At 29.9% G+C, this 17,625-nt stretch overlaps 4 protein-coding genes across 4 annotated transcripts; all 4 read left to right on the top strand.

The window, feature by feature from the left end:
• Positions 1–2,559: 2,559 nt before the first annotated feature.
• Positions 2,560–4,297, top strand: LOC134831490 (myrosinase 1-like). Its single transcript, XM_063845224.1, has 3 exons — positions 2,560–2,921; positions 2,976–3,233; positions 3,290–4,297. Exons 1-3 carry the CDS (start codon positions 2,586–2,588, stop codon positions 4,229–4,231), a joined length of 1,536 nt encoding a protein of 511 aa, XP_063701294.1. The 5' UTR covers positions 2,560–2,585; the 3' UTR covers positions 4,232–4,297.
• A 55-nt stretch (positions 4,298–4,352) lies between these two features.
• Positions 4,353–6,219, top strand: LOC134830095 (myrosinase 1-like). The gene is made up of 5 exons (XM_063843463.1): positions 4,353–4,715; positions 4,775–5,061; positions 5,117–5,366; positions 5,420–5,964; positions 6,029–6,219. The coding sequence occupies exons 1-5, from the start codon at positions 4,413–4,415 to the stop codon at positions 6,138–6,140; spliced, it is 1,497 nt and encodes a 498-aa protein (XP_063699533.1). The 5' UTR covers positions 4,353–4,412; the 3' UTR covers positions 6,141–6,219.
• Positions 6,220–7,064: 845 nt separating this feature from the next.
• On the top strand, positions 7,065–9,072 carry LOC134828439 (myrosinase 1-like). The gene is made up of 5 exons (XM_063841416.1): positions 7,065–7,434; positions 7,495–7,781; positions 7,835–8,088; positions 8,137–8,680; positions 8,745–9,072. The coding sequence occupies exons 1-5, from the start codon at positions 7,132–7,134 to the stop codon at positions 8,854–8,856; spliced, it is 1,500 nt and encodes a 499-aa protein (XP_063697486.1). The 5' UTR covers positions 7,065–7,131; the 3' UTR covers positions 8,857–9,072.
• A 206-nt stretch (positions 9,073–9,278) lies between these two features.
• LOC134830759 (myrosinase 1-like) lies at positions 9,279–11,310 on the top strand. The gene is made up of 4 exons (XM_063844335.1): positions 9,279–9,403; positions 9,457–9,721; positions 9,776–10,854; positions 10,910–11,310. The coding sequence occupies exons 1-4, from the start codon at positions 9,330–9,332 to the stop codon at positions 11,037–11,039; spliced, it is 1,548 nt and encodes a 515-aa protein (XP_063700405.1). The 5' UTR covers positions 9,279–9,329; the 3' UTR covers positions 11,040–11,310.
• The last annotated feature ends 6,315 nt before the right edge of the window (positions 11,311–17,625 follow it).

Here is a 17,625-nt window from a genome sequence, read left to right on the forward strand (position 1 = left end):
TCGCCTCATTTCTTTGCGAACTTTTTTCCTTCTCATAGAGCTGTGTCATCCACACACACACGTTTAGCTTGCATTTCCAATCAAAGTTAATGTAAAAACTTCTCGGATCTTCAATTTACCCTAAAACAAAAGACAATAACATTTACTGAAATAATCAAATTGAAAACCGATCAACATAATAACTTGTATGTTTCTGACATAGAAAATAATTTTTCTTCCAAGTACATGGTCAAGTAACTTACCTTGCGTTGCGTGTTTTTGTCTACCTTTTTAACTAAAACTAACTTTTTTTAGTCATTCCACGTTCCTGTTCCGAAGAAAGAAAAATAGAAAACAAGAAAAAAAAGTTTTCTTTGTTTCTTGATTTGAGTTAGATTTGAAATCCTGACTTTTTTCATGTTTTTCTTTGTTAACACGCCATCCACGATATTTCACATGCAACATCAAAGTAATTTTTCCTGTAATCTACCTAAAAAAAAGAAAGAGATAAAAAAGTTAGAAAAAAAGAAATAAATAATAAAAGATTTCAAAATTTAATCTTCGTGATAAAGTCGATTTTTTTGGACTTTGTGTTCGCTCCTCTGATTGTTTGACTTGACAGCTGTTAAGAACTTTTCCCTCCTACTTTTGAAAAAAAACATGCTATGAAATATTTATCACACGTTTCACATTAGTTTCTTGTGTGAAATGTTTTTCTTTTAGAAATCTCTATTTCGATAATGAGAAGGGAAAACAATATCCAGATGTCAATTAAAGTTTCCCTTCAAAAACGAAAAAACTTTTTCTCTGTAATTAGTCGATTTTTTTTTTCAATTTTCCAAATAACACAAAAGTTCTCCATTTCAATCGCAGCCAGACAGGAAATGCTCCGACATATTTGCTCTATCAGCAAAATTCAATTCAGGTAACTAACTAACATTTTTGGACAAAACGCCGGAATACGGGAGAATGAGAAGACTAATAATAACAAAAGGCAGAGTAAAAAAAAATTGAATTTTTCTGTCCAAACAAACCTATGACCAAACGGATTCTATTCAAATTGTGAATACGGGGCTATGTACACATTAAAAAATCGCTGCAAATGCAAAAAAAATTAGTGTAGTTCCTCATGTTTGTTCGAAAAAGAGTATATAGACTTTTTTCCTGTATTTTTATTTAAAGTTGAGCAATTTTTATTCCGTATGATACAGCTTAAAACAGGATACAAATAACAAGCCTGCGATACAAGAGGTAAAAATTTGCAGTTTCTAGCAAAAAAAAATTGTTTGCATGTTCTATTGCCCGTCTCGTTATTTTTTTTCAGATAGAGAAAAAAAAATTCATAATCACAAAAATATCTTGTGTGGCATATCAACACACTGAACGAACGAAAAATTGCTATTTTTGCAGGATTTTTAAATGTACAATGAAAAGCGCGACGATGAACGACAAATGCATTCACATGCATCCAGACTTGGCTGCGAATGATATAGAAGCGAGAAGAAAAAGTGCAAAACACGCGATATAGATTATGAAAAAATGTATTTGCGCTGCGTGTGTGTGTGTGCGAAATTATTAAAAATACTAAAATATTGCGAAAAAGGTTCACGTGGAGTTAAAACTCGAAACATAAAAGTCCAAATTATCTATTTTTGTTTGTAAAATTAAAAAATTTCACATTTTAATACTCCTCAATAATATTTCCCGCCAAAAAAAATGTAAACAAAATATTATGAGGAGTATTAAAATGTGAAATTTTTAATTTACAAACAAAAATCGATAAGTTGAATTTTTTATGTTTCTAATTTAAAAAAATTGAAAGAATTTTCAATGTTTCCTCAATATTTTAGCTTTTATTTGAGGAGTATAAAATGAATTTTTTATTTACAAACAAAAAATTTAATTTTTTATGTTTCTAATTTTTTTCGCAAAATTTTTTCACATTTTAATACTCCTCAATAATATTTCCCGCCAAAAAAATGTAAACAAAATATTATGAGGAGTATCAAAATGTGAAATTTTTTATTTACAAACAAAAAATTTAATTTTTTATGTTTCTAATTAAATGTGAACTTTTTCGCAATATTTTAGAATACTTAAAAAAATTGGAAAAATTGAAATAATTTTCAAAACAAAATGGCTTCTAAACTTTCAAAAGAGCTAATTTTTTTTTCAATTTAATAACCGAAAAAACTCCAAAATAGAAACACACAAAAACAAGCCATCGTCATCCGACCAGCTTAATGCGGAAATTGCATATATAAGCGAATTTTTTATAGTTCTTTGTTCCCCAATTGCTTCTCTGTAGGCCTATGCACATTTTTTAGGTTAGAAAATAACCCTAAAACCATCGTTGCATTCACACATGAAAATTTGAAACCGCGGAAATTGACTTTTTATGTTAATTCACCGATTTTTTTTATAGCGTTTCACAAGTCCAGTGATCCGTTAAGCTCTTATCAGTACAAAACACGACCTTCCGCATAATATTAGGTATTGATCGGTCGTTCGCGTTACAAAAAAAAATGTAAATAAAAACATGAGATTAATCAGTTTTGCTCCAGTCTCGTTTCAGATCTGTGCCGTTTCTGCAACTAACTTTAAAGATGCGAATAGTTATTGCATTTTTAGTTGTGATATTTTTCACTGCAGTTTTCTTGAGTTATCATACAGTTCGACAATTTTCACGTTTAATGGCAAAAAGATGCGAAGCAGACTTGGATTTAGATACTTTTGTAATTCCAAAGGAGTTTTTGTTTGGCGCAAGTACGTCGGCGTATCAGATAGAGGGCGCTTGGAACGAAGATGGCAAGGGAGTTAGTATTTGGGATGCAGCGTTGCATAAAAATCCAGGAGTAATTAAAGATCGCATGAATGGGGATGTCACAGCGGATAGTTATCATCATTACAAAGACGACGTAGCTGCATTGAAAAAACTTGGGGTAAGTTTTTAACTAAATTTTGTTTAAATAAAATTAAATAATTTTTCATTTTAGTTCAATTTCTATCGTTTCTCAATTGCATGGACTCGAATTATGCCGAATGGAGCGGCAAATGAAATTAATTACGCAGGAATTCAGTATTATCATCGAGTGATTGATGAATTGTTAGCAAATGATATTCAACCTGTAATAACAATGTATCATCTAGATTTGCCACAAAAGCTTCAGGAAATGGGAGGATGGACAAATCCAATTATCGTTCAGTATTACGAAGCATATGCTGATGTTTTGTTTCAGAATTTTGGAGATAAGGTATGGATTTTTAACAAAAGTTTACATTTTCTTATTAGTTTTCTTCCGTTTTTCAGATAAAACGCTGGATTACCTTCAACGAGCCCTTTGACTCTTGCATCGACGCTTATGGTCGAGGAATTTTGCCGCCTTTTATACATGGAGAAGGAGTTGCTGAATATTTATGTGGGCATCACATTCTTATAAGTCACGCTACAGCCTATCATTTGTATAAAAAGAAGTATTCTCATTACGGAGGCAAAATTGGTATAACTCTCAACTCTCGTTATTTCATACCCAAAGACGGCAAAGACTCATCTCTCACGGAACGAGGGATGCAATATATGCTCGGATGGTTTGCGCATCCAATTCTCTCTGCTACGGGCGGATATCCATCCATCATGGTGAATGAAATTGCTGAAAATAGTCTTTTAGAGAATCGAACAACTTCTCGACTGCCCTTTATGGATACACGATTGAAACTTTTCATTCGTAATACAGCGGATTATCTTTCCTTTAACTATTATACAAGTAACATTGTTGAATTTAACGAAAATTTCAAGTCATCTGAACCTTCGTGGGATAAAGATTCACGCTTAATTCTTTCCTTTGACTCAAATTGGAAGAAATCAGCAAATAATTGGGTTTACAATGTCCCAAAAGGCATGTATAGAACCCTAAAATGGATTTACGATCAATTTGACAATCCAGAAATATTAATAACTGAAAATGGTTGGAGCGATCAAGGTCAATTGAAGGACGATGATCGTATTGATTATCTCAGAAGACATTTGCTTGAAGTAATGAAAGTTAAAGAATGTATCGGAGCAAATATCATCGGATATGGCATTTGGTCATTATTGGATAATTTTGAATGGTTAAGCGGATTTACCGAACACTTTGGATTGTATGCAGTAAACATGACGTCACCAAATAAAGAGAGAATTCCGAAAAAATCGGCAATGTTCATGCAGAAAGTTGTACAGACACGAACAATACCGAAGAATTACGAGAATTAAGTTTTTTTTCCTATAAATAAATAAACAAAAACAAACCTTATCTACGATCGTGCATTCATGATTCTTAGTGACAAATTTAATCTACCTGAATTCTGATTCACTTCAGATTAGATTACAAGATTCTTTGTTGTAAAATGGTATAAAAGAAGTCATTTTGTTGCCAATTCTCAAAGCAGTAAAAATGCAAAAATTACCATTCTTGTTATTTATTTTGAATTTTTTGACAAGTTATTGTTGGATTAACGACCTTCCAAAATGCGATATCAAAAGCGGAACAAAATTCCCGAAGGATTTTCTATTTGGAGCTTCTACTTCCTCATATCAAATTGAAGGCGCTTGGAACGTTAGTGGCAAAGGAGAGAATATCTGGGATCATTATCTTCACAAATACCCTGATCGAGTATTAGACCACTCAAATGCAGATGTCACTGCTGATAGTTATCATTTGTACAGGGAAGACATAAAGGCGCTAAAAGACACAGGGGTAATTGAACTTTCGTCTCATGATAATTCTTTTGTTTCATATTTTTTTTTCGTTATCAGTTCAATTTTTATAGATTCAGTATTTCATGGGCACGTATAATGCCAAATGGAAGTGTGGCGTCGTTGAATGCAGATGGCATTGATTACTATCATCGATTAATCGATGCACTGAAAGAAAAGGGCATTGAACCCCTTGTTACTATGTATCATTGGGACCTTCCTCTAACTTTACAAGAATTCGGAGGATTTTTGAATCGAAGCATTGCAGATTACTTTGAGAGCTATGCTGATTTTTTGTTTAAAGAATATGGATATAAAGTACAATATTGGAATACTTTTAATGAACCGTAAGTTTTTTAATGAAAAAAATTATTTGATAAAAATTAAAATTTTTGATTTCAGTTTAATAGTTTGTGTTCCATCTTATGAACTGGGACAAGCACCTCCTTTTATAGAGAAGCGAGGCGATGGCGCTTATCAATGTGGGCATAATTTACTTCTTAGCCATGCTCGAGCCTATCATTTGTACCAAAAGAAGTATAAATCAACTCAAAAAGGGAAAATAGGAATCGCTATAAATGGAGAAGGAGCTTTGTTAAAAAGCAATACAACTTCTGCTTGGGAAGCTTTTGAACGAAAACATGCATGGGATGTAAGAAACTTTAAAATTCTCTTAAAAACTTTCTTTAAGCATTTCATATTTAGATTGGTTGGTATGCTCATCCAATATTCTCAAAAACAGGCAACTATCCTCCAATTATGATTTCATCTGTAGCTCAAAACAGCATCGCCGAGGGTTATAACAAGTCACGCCTTCCTGAGTTTACCAAAGCTGAAATCGAATCACTTCGAGGTTCAGCTGACTTTTTAGGTCTCAATTGTTACTCGTCGCGCATCATAGAGTTGGGCAAACGAAACAATAGTGAACCAGCATCTATCTTTAAAGATCGTAACATTGAAGTCTTTACAGACCCAAGTTGGAAAAGAGCAAAAACCGAATGGTTATATTCTGTTCCCGAAGGTTTTCGTGAAATGATGCATTGGCTTAGCACGCAATACAAAGGAATCGAAATTTGGGTAACAGAAAACGGATGGAGTGACGATGGACAGTTGAATGACTTGGATAGAATTGAGTATTATTCAGAACATTTACGGGTGTGTCTTCAGAGTATTTCGTGCGATAACGTCAACTTGAAAGCATTTACTGCATGGTCTATAATTGATAATTTTGAATGGATGAAAGGCTTTACGTGAGTTTTTTTTTGTTAAGAATTTTCAAAGAATAAATTAATGTTTGTTAAAATTTTCATTCAGTGAAAAATTTGGATTGTATCAAGTTAACTTTAATAGCACGAAGAAGGAAAGAACAGCAAAGATGTCAGCTTATTACTTCAGAGATATAATTAACAGTCACGCTTGGAAATAGAATAAAAATGGACAACATAACAAGAATCGATGATAAGACCTTCATTCGAAAATGATTTTTTAAATAAATGAATGTTAAAACTACTGAGAACGTAACAAATATTTTGTTTTTGAGAAAGCTCAAGGGTAAAGTTTAAAAAAAATATGAAAGAATTTTAAACTGTTTAAAGTCTGTCTGAGACCTAACTGTGTAACTTTCAACTTTAAAAAAATCTTATTTTAGTTAGTTATTTTAGTTTTTTGTAAGTTTTATATACGATAAAAATCAAAATTTTAAAAAAAATCGTAAAAGAAATTAAATTTTTGTACATATTATTAAGAATCTCGAGAAAAACGTCGCATTTTGAAATTAGAGACAAATGTCAAATCAAATCGTCGATGACATTTTATGTAAACAAACAATTTTGAATTAGCAAAAATCATTTTTGGAAAATGCATTTTTTCAGTTTTAGCTTAATTTATTTATATTTTCTCAACATTCTGAAGATTAATACGATAAAAAATGACGATCGCTTTCATTTTATGATTAATTTATTCGAAAAATAATACACAAAATGGCGGCGCGAAGCGATGAATATTTGAGATCAATTTCTTGAAAGATCATCATTTAGAAGCTTGTTAAGAGCTTAATGTGGTATCTGTTTGGATAAAATCTGCTATTTACGTAAATTTATCAAATAAGTCTCAAAAAACTAGCTTGTTGCTTAGGAAAAAATTTTGATTGTCTTTAAATTTCGTGGGCAATGTTCATGCAGAAAGTTGTACAGACACGAACAATACCGAAGAATTACGAGAATTGATTTTTTCTGTCTATATTAAATAAATAAACAAAAACAAACCTTATCAGTGATCGTGCATTCATGATTTTCATTGACAAATCTAATCTACCTGCGTTCTGATTTATTTCAGATTAGATTACCTGATTCTTTGTTGAAAAAAAGTTCAATAGTATTCATTTTGTTGCCAATTCTCAAAGCAGTTTAACGAAGAAAATGAAACAATTAACATTATTTTTATTTCTGTTGAATTTTCTGACATGTTACTGTTGGATTAACGACCTTCCAAAATGCGACACCAAAAGCGGAACAAAATTCCCGAATGATTTTCTCTTTGGAGCTGCTACGGCATCATATCAAATTGAAGGCGCTTGGAACGTTAGTGGCAAAGGAGAGAATATCTGGGATCATTATCTTCACAAATACCCTGATCGAGTATTAGACCACTCAAATGCAGATGTCACTGCTGATAGTTATCATTTGTACAGGGAAGACATAAAGGCGCTAAAAGACACAGGGGTAATTGAACTTTCGTCTCATGATAATTCTTTTGTTTCATATATTTTTTTTCGTTATCAGTTCAATTTTTACAGATTCAGTATTTCATGGTCACGTATAATGCCAAATGGAATTGTGGCGTCGTTGAATGCAGATGGCATTGATTACTATCATCGATTAATTGATGCGTTGAAAGAAAATGGAATTGAACCCGTTGTTACTATGTATCATTGGGACCTTCCTCAAACTTTACAAGAATTCGGGGGTTTCTTGAATTCAAGTATTGCGGACTATTTTGAAGCTTATGCTGATATTTTGTTTAAAGAATATGGAGATAAAGTACAATATTGGAATACTTTTAATGAACCGTGAGTGTCTTAAAGAGAAAGTTTTATAAAATCTATGAAGTTTTTAATTTCAGTTTAGAAGTTTGTGTTCCATGTTACGAAATGGGAGAAAAACCGCCATTTATTGAGAAACGAGGCGAAGGCGCTTATCAGTGTGGACATAATTTACTTCTTAGTCATGCTCGAGCTTATCATTTGTACCAAAAGAAGTATAAAGCAACTCAAAATGGGAAAATTGGAATTGCATTAAATGGAGATGGCGTTCTTTTACGAAGCAATACAACTTCTGCTTGGGAAGCTTTTGAACGAAAACATTCATGGGATGTAAGGAACTTAAAAATTCTCTTATGAACTTTTTTAATCAATTTGCTTTTAGATTGGTTGGTATGCCCATCCAATTTTCTCAAAAACTGGCAACTATCCTCCATCATGATTTCATCTGTAGCACAAAACAGCATCGCCGAAGGTTATAACAAGTCACGCCTTCCTGAGTTTACCCAAACTGAAATCGAATCACTTCGAGGCTCAGCTGACTTTTTAGGTCTCAATTCTTACACGTCTCGTATCACAGAGTTGGGCAAACTTAACATCAGTGAACCAGCATCCTTTTATAAAGATCGTAACGTCGAAGACTTTACAGATCCAAGTTGGAAAAGAGCCAAATCTCAATGGTTATATTCCGTTCCCGAAGGTTTTCGTGAATTAATGCATTGGATTAGCACGCAATACAAAGGAATCGAAATTTGGGTAACAGAAAACGGATGGAGTGACGATGGACAGTTGAATGACTTGGATAGAATTCAATATTATTCAGAACATTTTCGGGTGTGTCTACAAAGTATTTCGTGCGATAACGTCAACTTGAAAGCATTTACTGCATGGTCTATAATTGATAATTTCGAGTGGATGAAAGGCTTTACGTGAGTTTTTTTATGTTAAGAATTTTCAAACAAAAAATTAATGCTTGTTAAAATTTTCATTCAGTGAAAAATTTGGATTGTATCAAGTCAACTTTAATAGCACGACGAAGGAAAGAACCGCAAAAATGTCAGCTTATTACTTCAGAGATATAATTAAGAGTCACGCTTGGAAGTAGAATAAAAATGGACAACATAACAAGAATTGTTTGATGATAAGACCTTCATTCAAAAAATATTTTTAAAATAAATGAATGTTTAAATAACTGATAACGTAACAAAAACTTTGAGAAAGCTCAAGGGTATAGTTTTAAAAAAATAGTAAATTTTTAACTGTTTAAAGTCTGTCTGAGTATTTACCATAACTTTCGACTTTTTGAAAAAAAAAATTATTTTATAAATTTTTAAAATTATAATTTTTTGTAAGTGTAAAATTTAAAAATAAACGAACGAGGTCTAACATAAAAATTTTTGTACTTATCAAATCTCCGTAAAAACCGCCAAAGTTAAATTAAATGCAATTAATGACTTTCAGGAAAATTTAAGAGAGTGAGAGTAAGCGAGTTTGACTTTTACTTTTGACTTTTGTTTACTTCAATGAGTTGTCAATCCGGTGTCTTATGTATTCAGTATAAAATTTAAACATTTAAAGATGGTTGGATTTGTTTTATATGCTTTTCTAATAAAGTTACTTCTATTATCAATATTTAAAATTTCATGGACAAGGTAACTTTTCTTTTCTTTGTCTTAAAAAAAATGTTAATTAATTTCATTTTTAGCCCTTCAAACATAAGCATCAACTCAAGAGCAGCACAATGTGATATTAATCGTTCAACACAATTTCCTGCCAGTTTCAAATTTGGCGTCGCTACTGCCGCATATCAGATTGAAGGAGCATGGAATGTCAGCGGAAAATCTCCAAGTGTTTGGGATATCGGAACTCATGAACATCCCGAAAGAATTGTCGATCACACGAACGGAGATTTTGCAGCAAACTCTTATGAGAAATATTTAGAAGATATTGCTGCCATTAAGGAAGTTGGAGTAAGTTTCTTTACTTTTTTTTTAAATTTTCATTAATCTTAAGGAATTTTTTAGTTCAACCATTATCGTTTTTCGATATCATGGAGTCGAATCCTTCCTACCGGAGAAATTCAATCCTTAAATCAACATGGCTTGGATTACTATCATCGCGTAATTGATGCTGTCATAGCAGCAGGAGTTGAACCAATAATCACAATGCATCATTACGACACTCCTCAAGCAATTCAGGATTTAGGAGGTTTAGCAAATCCTGTCTTTGCTGACTTTTTTGAAACCTATGCCGGGGTTTTGTATCAAAACTTCGGAGATAAAGTCAAGACATGGTTAACTTTCAACGAACCCTTCGATGTTTGCATGGAAGGTTATGGTTTGGGAAAGTCCCCTCCATTTGTCAATGCCTCTGGTAGAGCAGATTATCTTTGTGTTCATCACGTTTTATTAAGTCATGCGAAAGCTTATCATTTATATCGCAGTAAATTTGAGCCAGAACAACAAGGAAAGGTTAGCATCACTTTAAACAGTCGCTTTTTCTACCCGAAAAATGATCAAGTTGATCAAAGCTTCATTGATCGTGCTTTACAATTCCGTCTCGGGCTATTTGCTCATCCAATTTTCAGTGAAACAGGAGGATATCCTCCTGTAATGATGGAAGTAATTGCTCGTAATAGCTTGGAAGAAGGATTTACCAAATCACGCCTTCCTGAAATGACGAAGCACATGAAAGCTTATATCAAGGGCACAGCAGATTTCTTCGCTTTTAACTATTACACTTCACGCATAATTGAACCTGATCTCAATCGCACTCTCGAAAGAATTTCATGGGAAAAAGATGCAGGTTTCCTATCAAGCGTCAACCCAGAATGGATAAGAGCGAAGTCAGATTGGCTCTATTCCGTTCCCGATGGCTTACGAGACCTTTTGAAATGGATCAAAGAGGAATATGGAAATCCTGAAATCATTATAACCGAAAATGGTTGGAGTGACAATGGAGAAACAGATGATAATGGTCGTATTAATTACCTCCGAAGTCATTTGAGTGCAATTTTGAAGGCGATTGTTTGTGATGATGTACGTCTCACGGGATACACAATATGGAGCATTATAGATAACTTTGAATGGCTACAAGGATATACGTAAGTTGCTCTTATATCAATTTTCTTAAAAAAAAAATAAAATTTTTACTTTTAGCGAGAAATTTGGATTGTATCACGTCGACTTTAGCAACCCAGACAGAACACGAACACCAAAAAAGTCTTCGAAATTCATGCAAAAAGTGACGCAAACACATAGAATTCCCGACTATTCCACAATTTTATAGAAGAAGAAAAAATTTTCAATCATGATGGCTTCGTATTTCTTTTTGTTTTGCACTTTTTCAATAACGATGTGGTTTATTTTCCTGTCTGGATGGCGTGGCATCTTGCACTGCATGGCAAACAACAAACCCTTATGCGAGTTTTCTTGTCTCGAAAACACAAAGGAAAACAACGAGAAAAAAAAGCAAAGCAAGAAAAAAAGTACGAAGAAGACACACACAAGTAAATAATATGAAAAAGATGTTTTATTTTTCCATTTATTCACGGTGTCTTACGTTATTTGAATATCAATTGATGATCAAAAAAGTAAAGAGTGTACTCGTTCGCTCCCTTTGTAGGTATTATCAGAGGATATTAAACTCGTTGTTCAAATTTACATAAAATATCAAACAATATATAGCATTTTTTCTGCTTTGCATGCAGATCTCTCTCTCGTATACGAAAATTCACGTTGGGAGAAAAGGTGAAACGAAACTAAATGAAAAACTACATATTTGTGGTGAGCCCATATCAGACATGAGTGTGGTTCTGTCGTTCCTTGTTTTTTTCTACCTTTCCCTGATGTTCTGCTGCTTGCTTGTTTTGCATCTTTGAAATTCGCAGGTTGGGCTGAACTGGAAAATATATGAACAGATTATGTGATCAACATGACAAATAATGTTAATAAATTTTACGAGAGGTCGAAAATCTTTTGTTGAGAATTATTTTACATCAAAGATAAGCTAAAAAATGTTCAGATTTTTATTTTGTTTTTTTTTTTAAATAATTTTTTTATTCAGTTTTTCACATTTATTTTCCTATGTTTTGTTCATTATTTTTCTTTAAATAAAATTCTTTCTTATTTTTCAGTTTTAATAATTTCAAAAATTATTTTTTTTAGTTTTTAAATTTTTTTATTTTCTTTTTGACATTTTTTTATATTATTTTTTTTTTTTAATTTTTAAAAAATTCAATTAATTTAATTTGATAAAATTGATAAAAATTAAATTTAAGTTATTTTTTTATTATTTTTATTTATTTTTTATTAATTCATTTAAACTAAAATCAAATTAAAAAATTAAATTATTTTTTTTATTTTTATTCATTTTTATTTATTTTTGCTTTTTTTTTTTAATTTTTTTTTTTAATTTTAAATTTTAATAAATATATTTTTTTTTTTGTTAAAATTAAATTAAAATATTTAAAATTTTATTATTTTTAATTTATTAATTAATTTAATTATATTCGTTTATTTTATTTATTTTTTTTTTTTGATAATAAATAATTTTAACAAGATGAAATGAGATTAAAACTACAACTATAATTGACAAATTGGTGATCTTTCATTTGTATAATAAAGAGCACAAGATTGTACAAGATGAACTACAATGATAACGATTGCAATGAAAATAATCAAAATTGAAATCCACAATGCGATTTGATGAATTTTGTGTTTTTGTAAGACTTTTTCTTTCTCCGACAATCTTGCTTCTAATTCTTCAATTTGTATACTTAAATCTTTCCAATTATCATCAGTGGTAAAAATCTCCGAGGTTGGAAAGAAGCAATCAATTTCGTTTTCCAAACCGTTAAATTTTGATTTAAATACTTCTTCGTTACTTAAATCGTTCAAAGCCACTTTTGACCAATTTTCATCCGACAAACAATGCATTTCTTCAGTTTTATCCAAAAAAGATTTTTCAGAACTAAAATCTAAGTTAACTTTAATATTTTTCTTTTTCAAAACTGACAAAATTTCCGTCACGCGACTGCATTTAAAGTTGTTATCAGCAATCCACAAATATTCCAATTTTGGTAAATTTTTCAAAATTCCATCAATGTCAAGGTCAAACAATTTATTCGAATCCAATCTCAGGATTTGTAAATTTTTTAATCCACGAAATGTTTCTGCTCGAACTTCTCGTAACTTATTTTTATTTAAAAACAAGTCAGTTAATTGCTTGCATTCCAAGAAAGCATTATCTTTAATTTCTTCGATTCCATTTGATGTTGCATAGAAGACTTTTAGATTTGGAAAAGTTTCGCAAATGCCCGAAGGTAAAACGGGAATTTTGTTGTCGTTCCACAAATAAAATCTTGTAACATTTGATGGATTTCGCGCAAAAGGATGAAATTTGACAACATTTCGTGATAGTTTTATTCCGGAAATGTCACAATCTGTTCCATTTTGGGAAACTTTGCAGTCAAATAATGCACCGAAAGTGTGACGAATCAATAAAATATTTACCAAAAGCGAAATAATTTGCAATTTAATCATGTTTTGCGATGTTTAATCTACGAAAGAATTGCTGACACTGAATAAATTAAGAGATTTTGTAAAATTAATCAAAGTTTTGAATCTCTTTGATGACAAAATTTATTTTTTAAATTAGTTTTATGTACTTTTTTTTATAAAAAATTGTTAAAAATTACCGCATTTCGAAGAAAAAATCCGGTATTGAACTCGACTTTTGAGATTTTCGATAAATTTTCAGACTCATAGAATAGAAATCGACTAAAAGTAGGACAATTTTTCGTTTAATGGCCCAAAACCCGAGTCTTAAAAATCCATTAACGGCTCTCCATCATGTCAGTGTGGCAAATCCATGCACCTCATCATCGCAACAGTAGCGCAGCATCAACAACATCTTCATCACTTGAATGACACGCAATTCTCCATTCATTGCGAAAAATAAAAACTCCGTTAGTTATTCATTATTCATCGGCGCAAACAAGTATTCATGCCTTGAATAATGCTCGTTCGCATGTCATAATTCATCAATACACACTCAAAAATTTTCCATTGAAAAATAAATAATAATCCAGTGAACAGTAATCCATCTATCAAGTTATCACTTTAGACGCAAGTGTGTTATATTTTCATTGTTTTGTGTGTCGACACGGGCTCGACGAGTTGTGTACATATACTTTTGTATGTAAATCCATGAGTAAATCGATTTCGTATATTCTGTTTATTTAATCAATCATTTTCGCTCGCTTTTCAATATCATTATTGTTGTTATTATTTTTGTTATGCCACAAAGTGCTCGTGTGCAAAAAATTCAGCAAATCTATTCATTTATTCAGTGGCTTTTTTTTTGAAAAATAATAAGGAAATGTACAACATTAAAGTAGTAGCAGCCAACAAATGATGATGAAGTATCATCTTTCAGCAGTTTTTGTGTTGTTTAACATCGAGAAAAAGGGTAAATAATGCCGAAAAGCGATTGAAGCGTTGTTAAAAGCTGCTTGATACTTTACGCTCTTTTTATGCATCGCTAGACAACATCACCACCATTTCTGCCAAACGGAATGAATAAGCATAATAAGCAATAGAAGACAGTATATTTGCCGTCCCTTTCATCTTTTTATGACTTGCACATGGGCGTACGAACTTTACTTTGAAAAGAGGAGCTTTTTTAAAAGTTAATACCAAAATTTCATGAAATTCTTAAAAAGGATATTTTTCTTGAATTAATTATTTTTTTAAATTAATTCTTATTTTTTAGTTAATTATTTTTAATAAAAATTCAATTTTGTTAAAACTTAATAAATTCAATATTCATGAACATGTAAAAAAATTTGAAATATTTTTTTACACGGAATTTTTTTTAGAAATAATTTTTGACATATAAATATTTTTTTACTGACAATTTTTATAGTTCTTAAAAAAATCATATTCAATTTTTAAACTTCAAATGTAACCCCAATGACTATGAAAACTCAATCAATTAATTAAACAATCGCTTTATTCTTCCAAAATTATCCAGAATATCTCCAGTATGTCTATCTTCTTTTCTTTCTGCCACAAAAGTGATATCTCTCCCTCGTAACCGACGATTCGATGTCTTTACCGGGGACATTTTTAACATTTCAAGGTCAACACAAAAATATCCTGCCTTTTGGTATGCTCATCCTTCTTGACGAAAAAATTGTTTATTGCCTGCTTTTGCCATTAGCTTATCAATTTTTCTTTGATTTCAAAATCTTCTTGAAATTTTTGACTTTTAGTTTATTTTCTTTTAAATCCAGCATTGAGGGTTGGCTTTTCTTTACAGTTGCGGATTCAACCAATTTAATAAATGTAAAAGTATTCTACAAATATCAAGGATATTATATAAGATTGTTAATATGCAATAATTTTGTATTGTTTGATCACTTATGCTTCGTTTTTTTTTTTTAAATTCATCAAACATTTTAATTTTGTTTAAGTTTTTTTCTCTAATCGATTTCATCTTGTTAGTTTTCAAATCATGAATTCTCGAGCACATGAAAAAAAAATTAAATTAAATTAATGTTAATAAAAATATCATAAAATTCATTTTTATTTAAATTTTACTAAAACTTACCTTACTTGCTCCTCCTTGCTTCAAATAAATCTACGCTACTGCCTTTTGATGATGTTTTTCTATCAACAACGCACAAATAATGACCGAAAAAAAAGCGTCGTTGATGGCGGCATGATAAAGCGGAAACCTTTTTTGATGTTGCTACTCTTTTCTCACTATAGTGCCATTACTATTATTTGCGTTTCTTTATTGTAATTTGGTTCGAAGAGAAGAGTGTAAATTATATTAATAAGATAATTAAAAAGTTTTTAAATGATTTTTGTTGAAAACACTCTTCTTCTACTTCTCTTGTGTTATAGGTACCACTTTCATCCCCAACCAGCATCATTTTTTTTTGCACAACCTTTCATTTTTCATCATTTTCGCGGAACTAGATGAAAAAAGTGCGAGTATTACAAGTAGCCGCACACAATTTAACTCGCTAATGAAGGTACGACACCCCAGGCTGCGAAAAAGCCGACAAAAAATTCGAAAATTTTTTGGTAATATTAACTTAATTACACTTTTTTTCTGTATCATCATATAATATAATAGCATCGCTTGGTTAAGGGCTTTGTGTTGGTTTTGTTCACTTTTTCTTCGTGTTTTCGTCGAGTGAATTTTTCTCGTTTGATGTTTTGATATTTATTACTTTTTATATTAATGGTAGCCAAAACTCTTTGATGCTGAATTATTTTTACGATGAAAATTTTGCGACAATTTTTTAATGGTTTACCACGAATGCGTGTCACCAATTATTATGGTAAAGCAAATTTTTTATAGTAATTGGAAATTTTTGTGTGTGATAATTCTTTTAATAGCAATTATTGAATGGATTCTTTGAAAAAATTTTAATTAAACTAATTTTTTTTATTATTAAATTTTTAAAAAAATTAATTTTATTAAAAAAAAATATTGAAAAATAAGAAAAAATTATTTTTTTTAAATAATAAATTCAGTAAATGAACTTTTAGTAAATATTTTTATTATTTTTTTTTCAAAAATATTATTTTTTTAAATTCACTTAAATTTCAAAAAAAAAAAAATTAATTATTATTATTCAATTTATTTTATAAATTATCTAACTTATTTATTTGTGAAATTTTCAAATAAGTTTTAATTAAAAAATTATAAAAAAATATTTATTTAAATTTACTCAAACAAAAAAAAAAAAAATTTAAGAATTTTTTATTTTTTTAAGAATTAAACTTTCAAAAAATTTCTTTTAATTAAAAAAATTATTGAAAAATAAAAAAAAAATATTTTTTTTAATTAATAAGTTCATTGTATGAAAGTTTTAATTAAAAAATAACAATTTTTTTTCACTACATTCACTCAAATTACTAAAAAAATATTTTAAGTAATTTAATAACCCATTTTTTTCGAATTAAATCTCTTTTAAAATAATTTTTAATTGATAAATTTACCGAATAAGTTTTTTATCAAATATTTTTTTAATATTAATTTTAAAAAATAAATAATTAAATAAATTCATTAAAATTGCTACGAAAAAAAATTAAATAATTTTACATTTTTTTTAAATTAAATTTTCAAATGAATTTCTTTTACGTAATTAAAAAACTTATTGAAAATTAAAAAAAAAAATTTTTTATTAATAAATTCGTAGAATGAATTTTTATGAAATATATTTTTTTATTAATTTTAAATAAAATATGAAAAAAATTATTAAAGATATTCGAATTGATACAAAAAAATGAAAATTTAAAAAACATTTGATTTTCCATAAAAACCAATAAATTTGATTATTTTAATTTGAAAAAAAAAATAATTGCGGATTTTACCAATTTTAATTCCAATCCACAGATTAACGTTCAATCCTATTAACCCAAATACAATTTGAAAAAATAAAATATTTTTTAAGCTTTTAAAATAATAATTATTATCATCATGTTAAATATTTTATTTACGCATGTTTTGCACCTGTTTCACCGCATCGCAAAAAAAACATTTCTTTTGAATTTTTATCTTTTTCACAATTCCAACGTTCATTCAAAACATTTAACATTATCGCACTACACAATGATAACGAGCTCTTTTTATGCATGACTCTACCTTCCGAGGTAAATATCCCTTTTTTTGCGCCGCGATATGACGACGACGACGACGAAGAAAAGAAGTGTAAAAGAAATATATTTTTTTTAAGCATTGAATTCACCGGTAATGATAAGGAAAAAAGAGAAAGGCAAAAGTCTTGAGGGAAAAATCGATCCAATAGAATATAAACAAGCACTCATTTTATTATTTTTTTTATCGACAAGAT

Source organism: Culicoides brevitarsis, chromosome 2, assembly GCF_036172545.1.
Source record: "Culicoides brevitarsis isolate CSIRO-B50_1 chromosome 2, AGI_CSIRO_Cbre_v1, whole genome shotgun sequence".
Classification (NCBI taxonomy): domain Eukaryota; kingdom Metazoa; phylum Arthropoda; class Insecta; order Diptera; family Ceratopogonidae; genus Culicoides; species Culicoides brevitarsis.

Coding starts and splice junctions, on each gene's coding strand:
- LOC134831490 (XM_063845224.1), top strand. CDS start 2,586: ATGCGAATAGTTATTGCATTTTTAGTTGTGATATTTTTCACTGCAGTT. Junction 2,922..2,975: donor CTGCATTGAAAAAACTTGGG/GTAAGTTTTTAA, acceptor TTTTCATTTTAG/TTCAATTTCTATCGTTTCTC. Junction 3,234..3,289: donor TTCAGAATTTTGGAGATAAG/GTATGGATTTTT, acceptor TCCGTTTTTCAG/ATAAAACGCTGGATTACCTT.
- LOC134830095 (XM_063843463.1), top strand. CDS start 4,413: ATGCAAAAATTACCATTCTTGTTATTTATTTTGAATTTTTTGACAAGT. Junction 4,716..4,774: donor AGGCGCTAAAAGACACAGGG/GTAATTGAACTT, acceptor TTTCGTTATCAG/TTCAATTTTTATAGATTCAG. Junction 5,062..5,116: donor TGGAATACTTTTAATGAACC/GTAAGTTTTTTA, acceptor TTTTGATTTCAG/TTTAATAGTTTGTGTTCCAT.
- LOC134828439 (XM_063841416.1), top strand. CDS start 7,132: ATGAAACAATTAACATTATTTTTATTTCTGTTGAATTTTCTGACATGT. Junction 8,089..8,136: donor AAAACATTCATGGGATGTAA/GGAACTTAAAAA, acceptor ATTTGCTTTTAG/ATTGGTTGGTATGCCCATCC. Junction 8,681..8,744: donor GAGTGGATGAAAGGCTTTAC/GTGAGTTTTTTT, acceptor ATTTTCATTCAG/TGAAAAATTTGGATTGTATC.
- LOC134830759 (XM_063844335.1), top strand. CDS start 9,330: ATGGTTGGATTTGTTTTATATGCTTTTCTAATAAAGTTACTTCTATTA. Junction 9,404..9,456: donor TTTAAAATTTCATGGACAAG/GTAACTTTTCTT, acceptor TTTCATTTTTAG/CCCTTCAAACATAAGCATCA. Junction 10,855..10,909: donor GAATGGCTACAAGGATATAC/GTAAGTTGCTCT, acceptor TTTTACTTTTAG/CGAGAAATTTGGATTGTATC.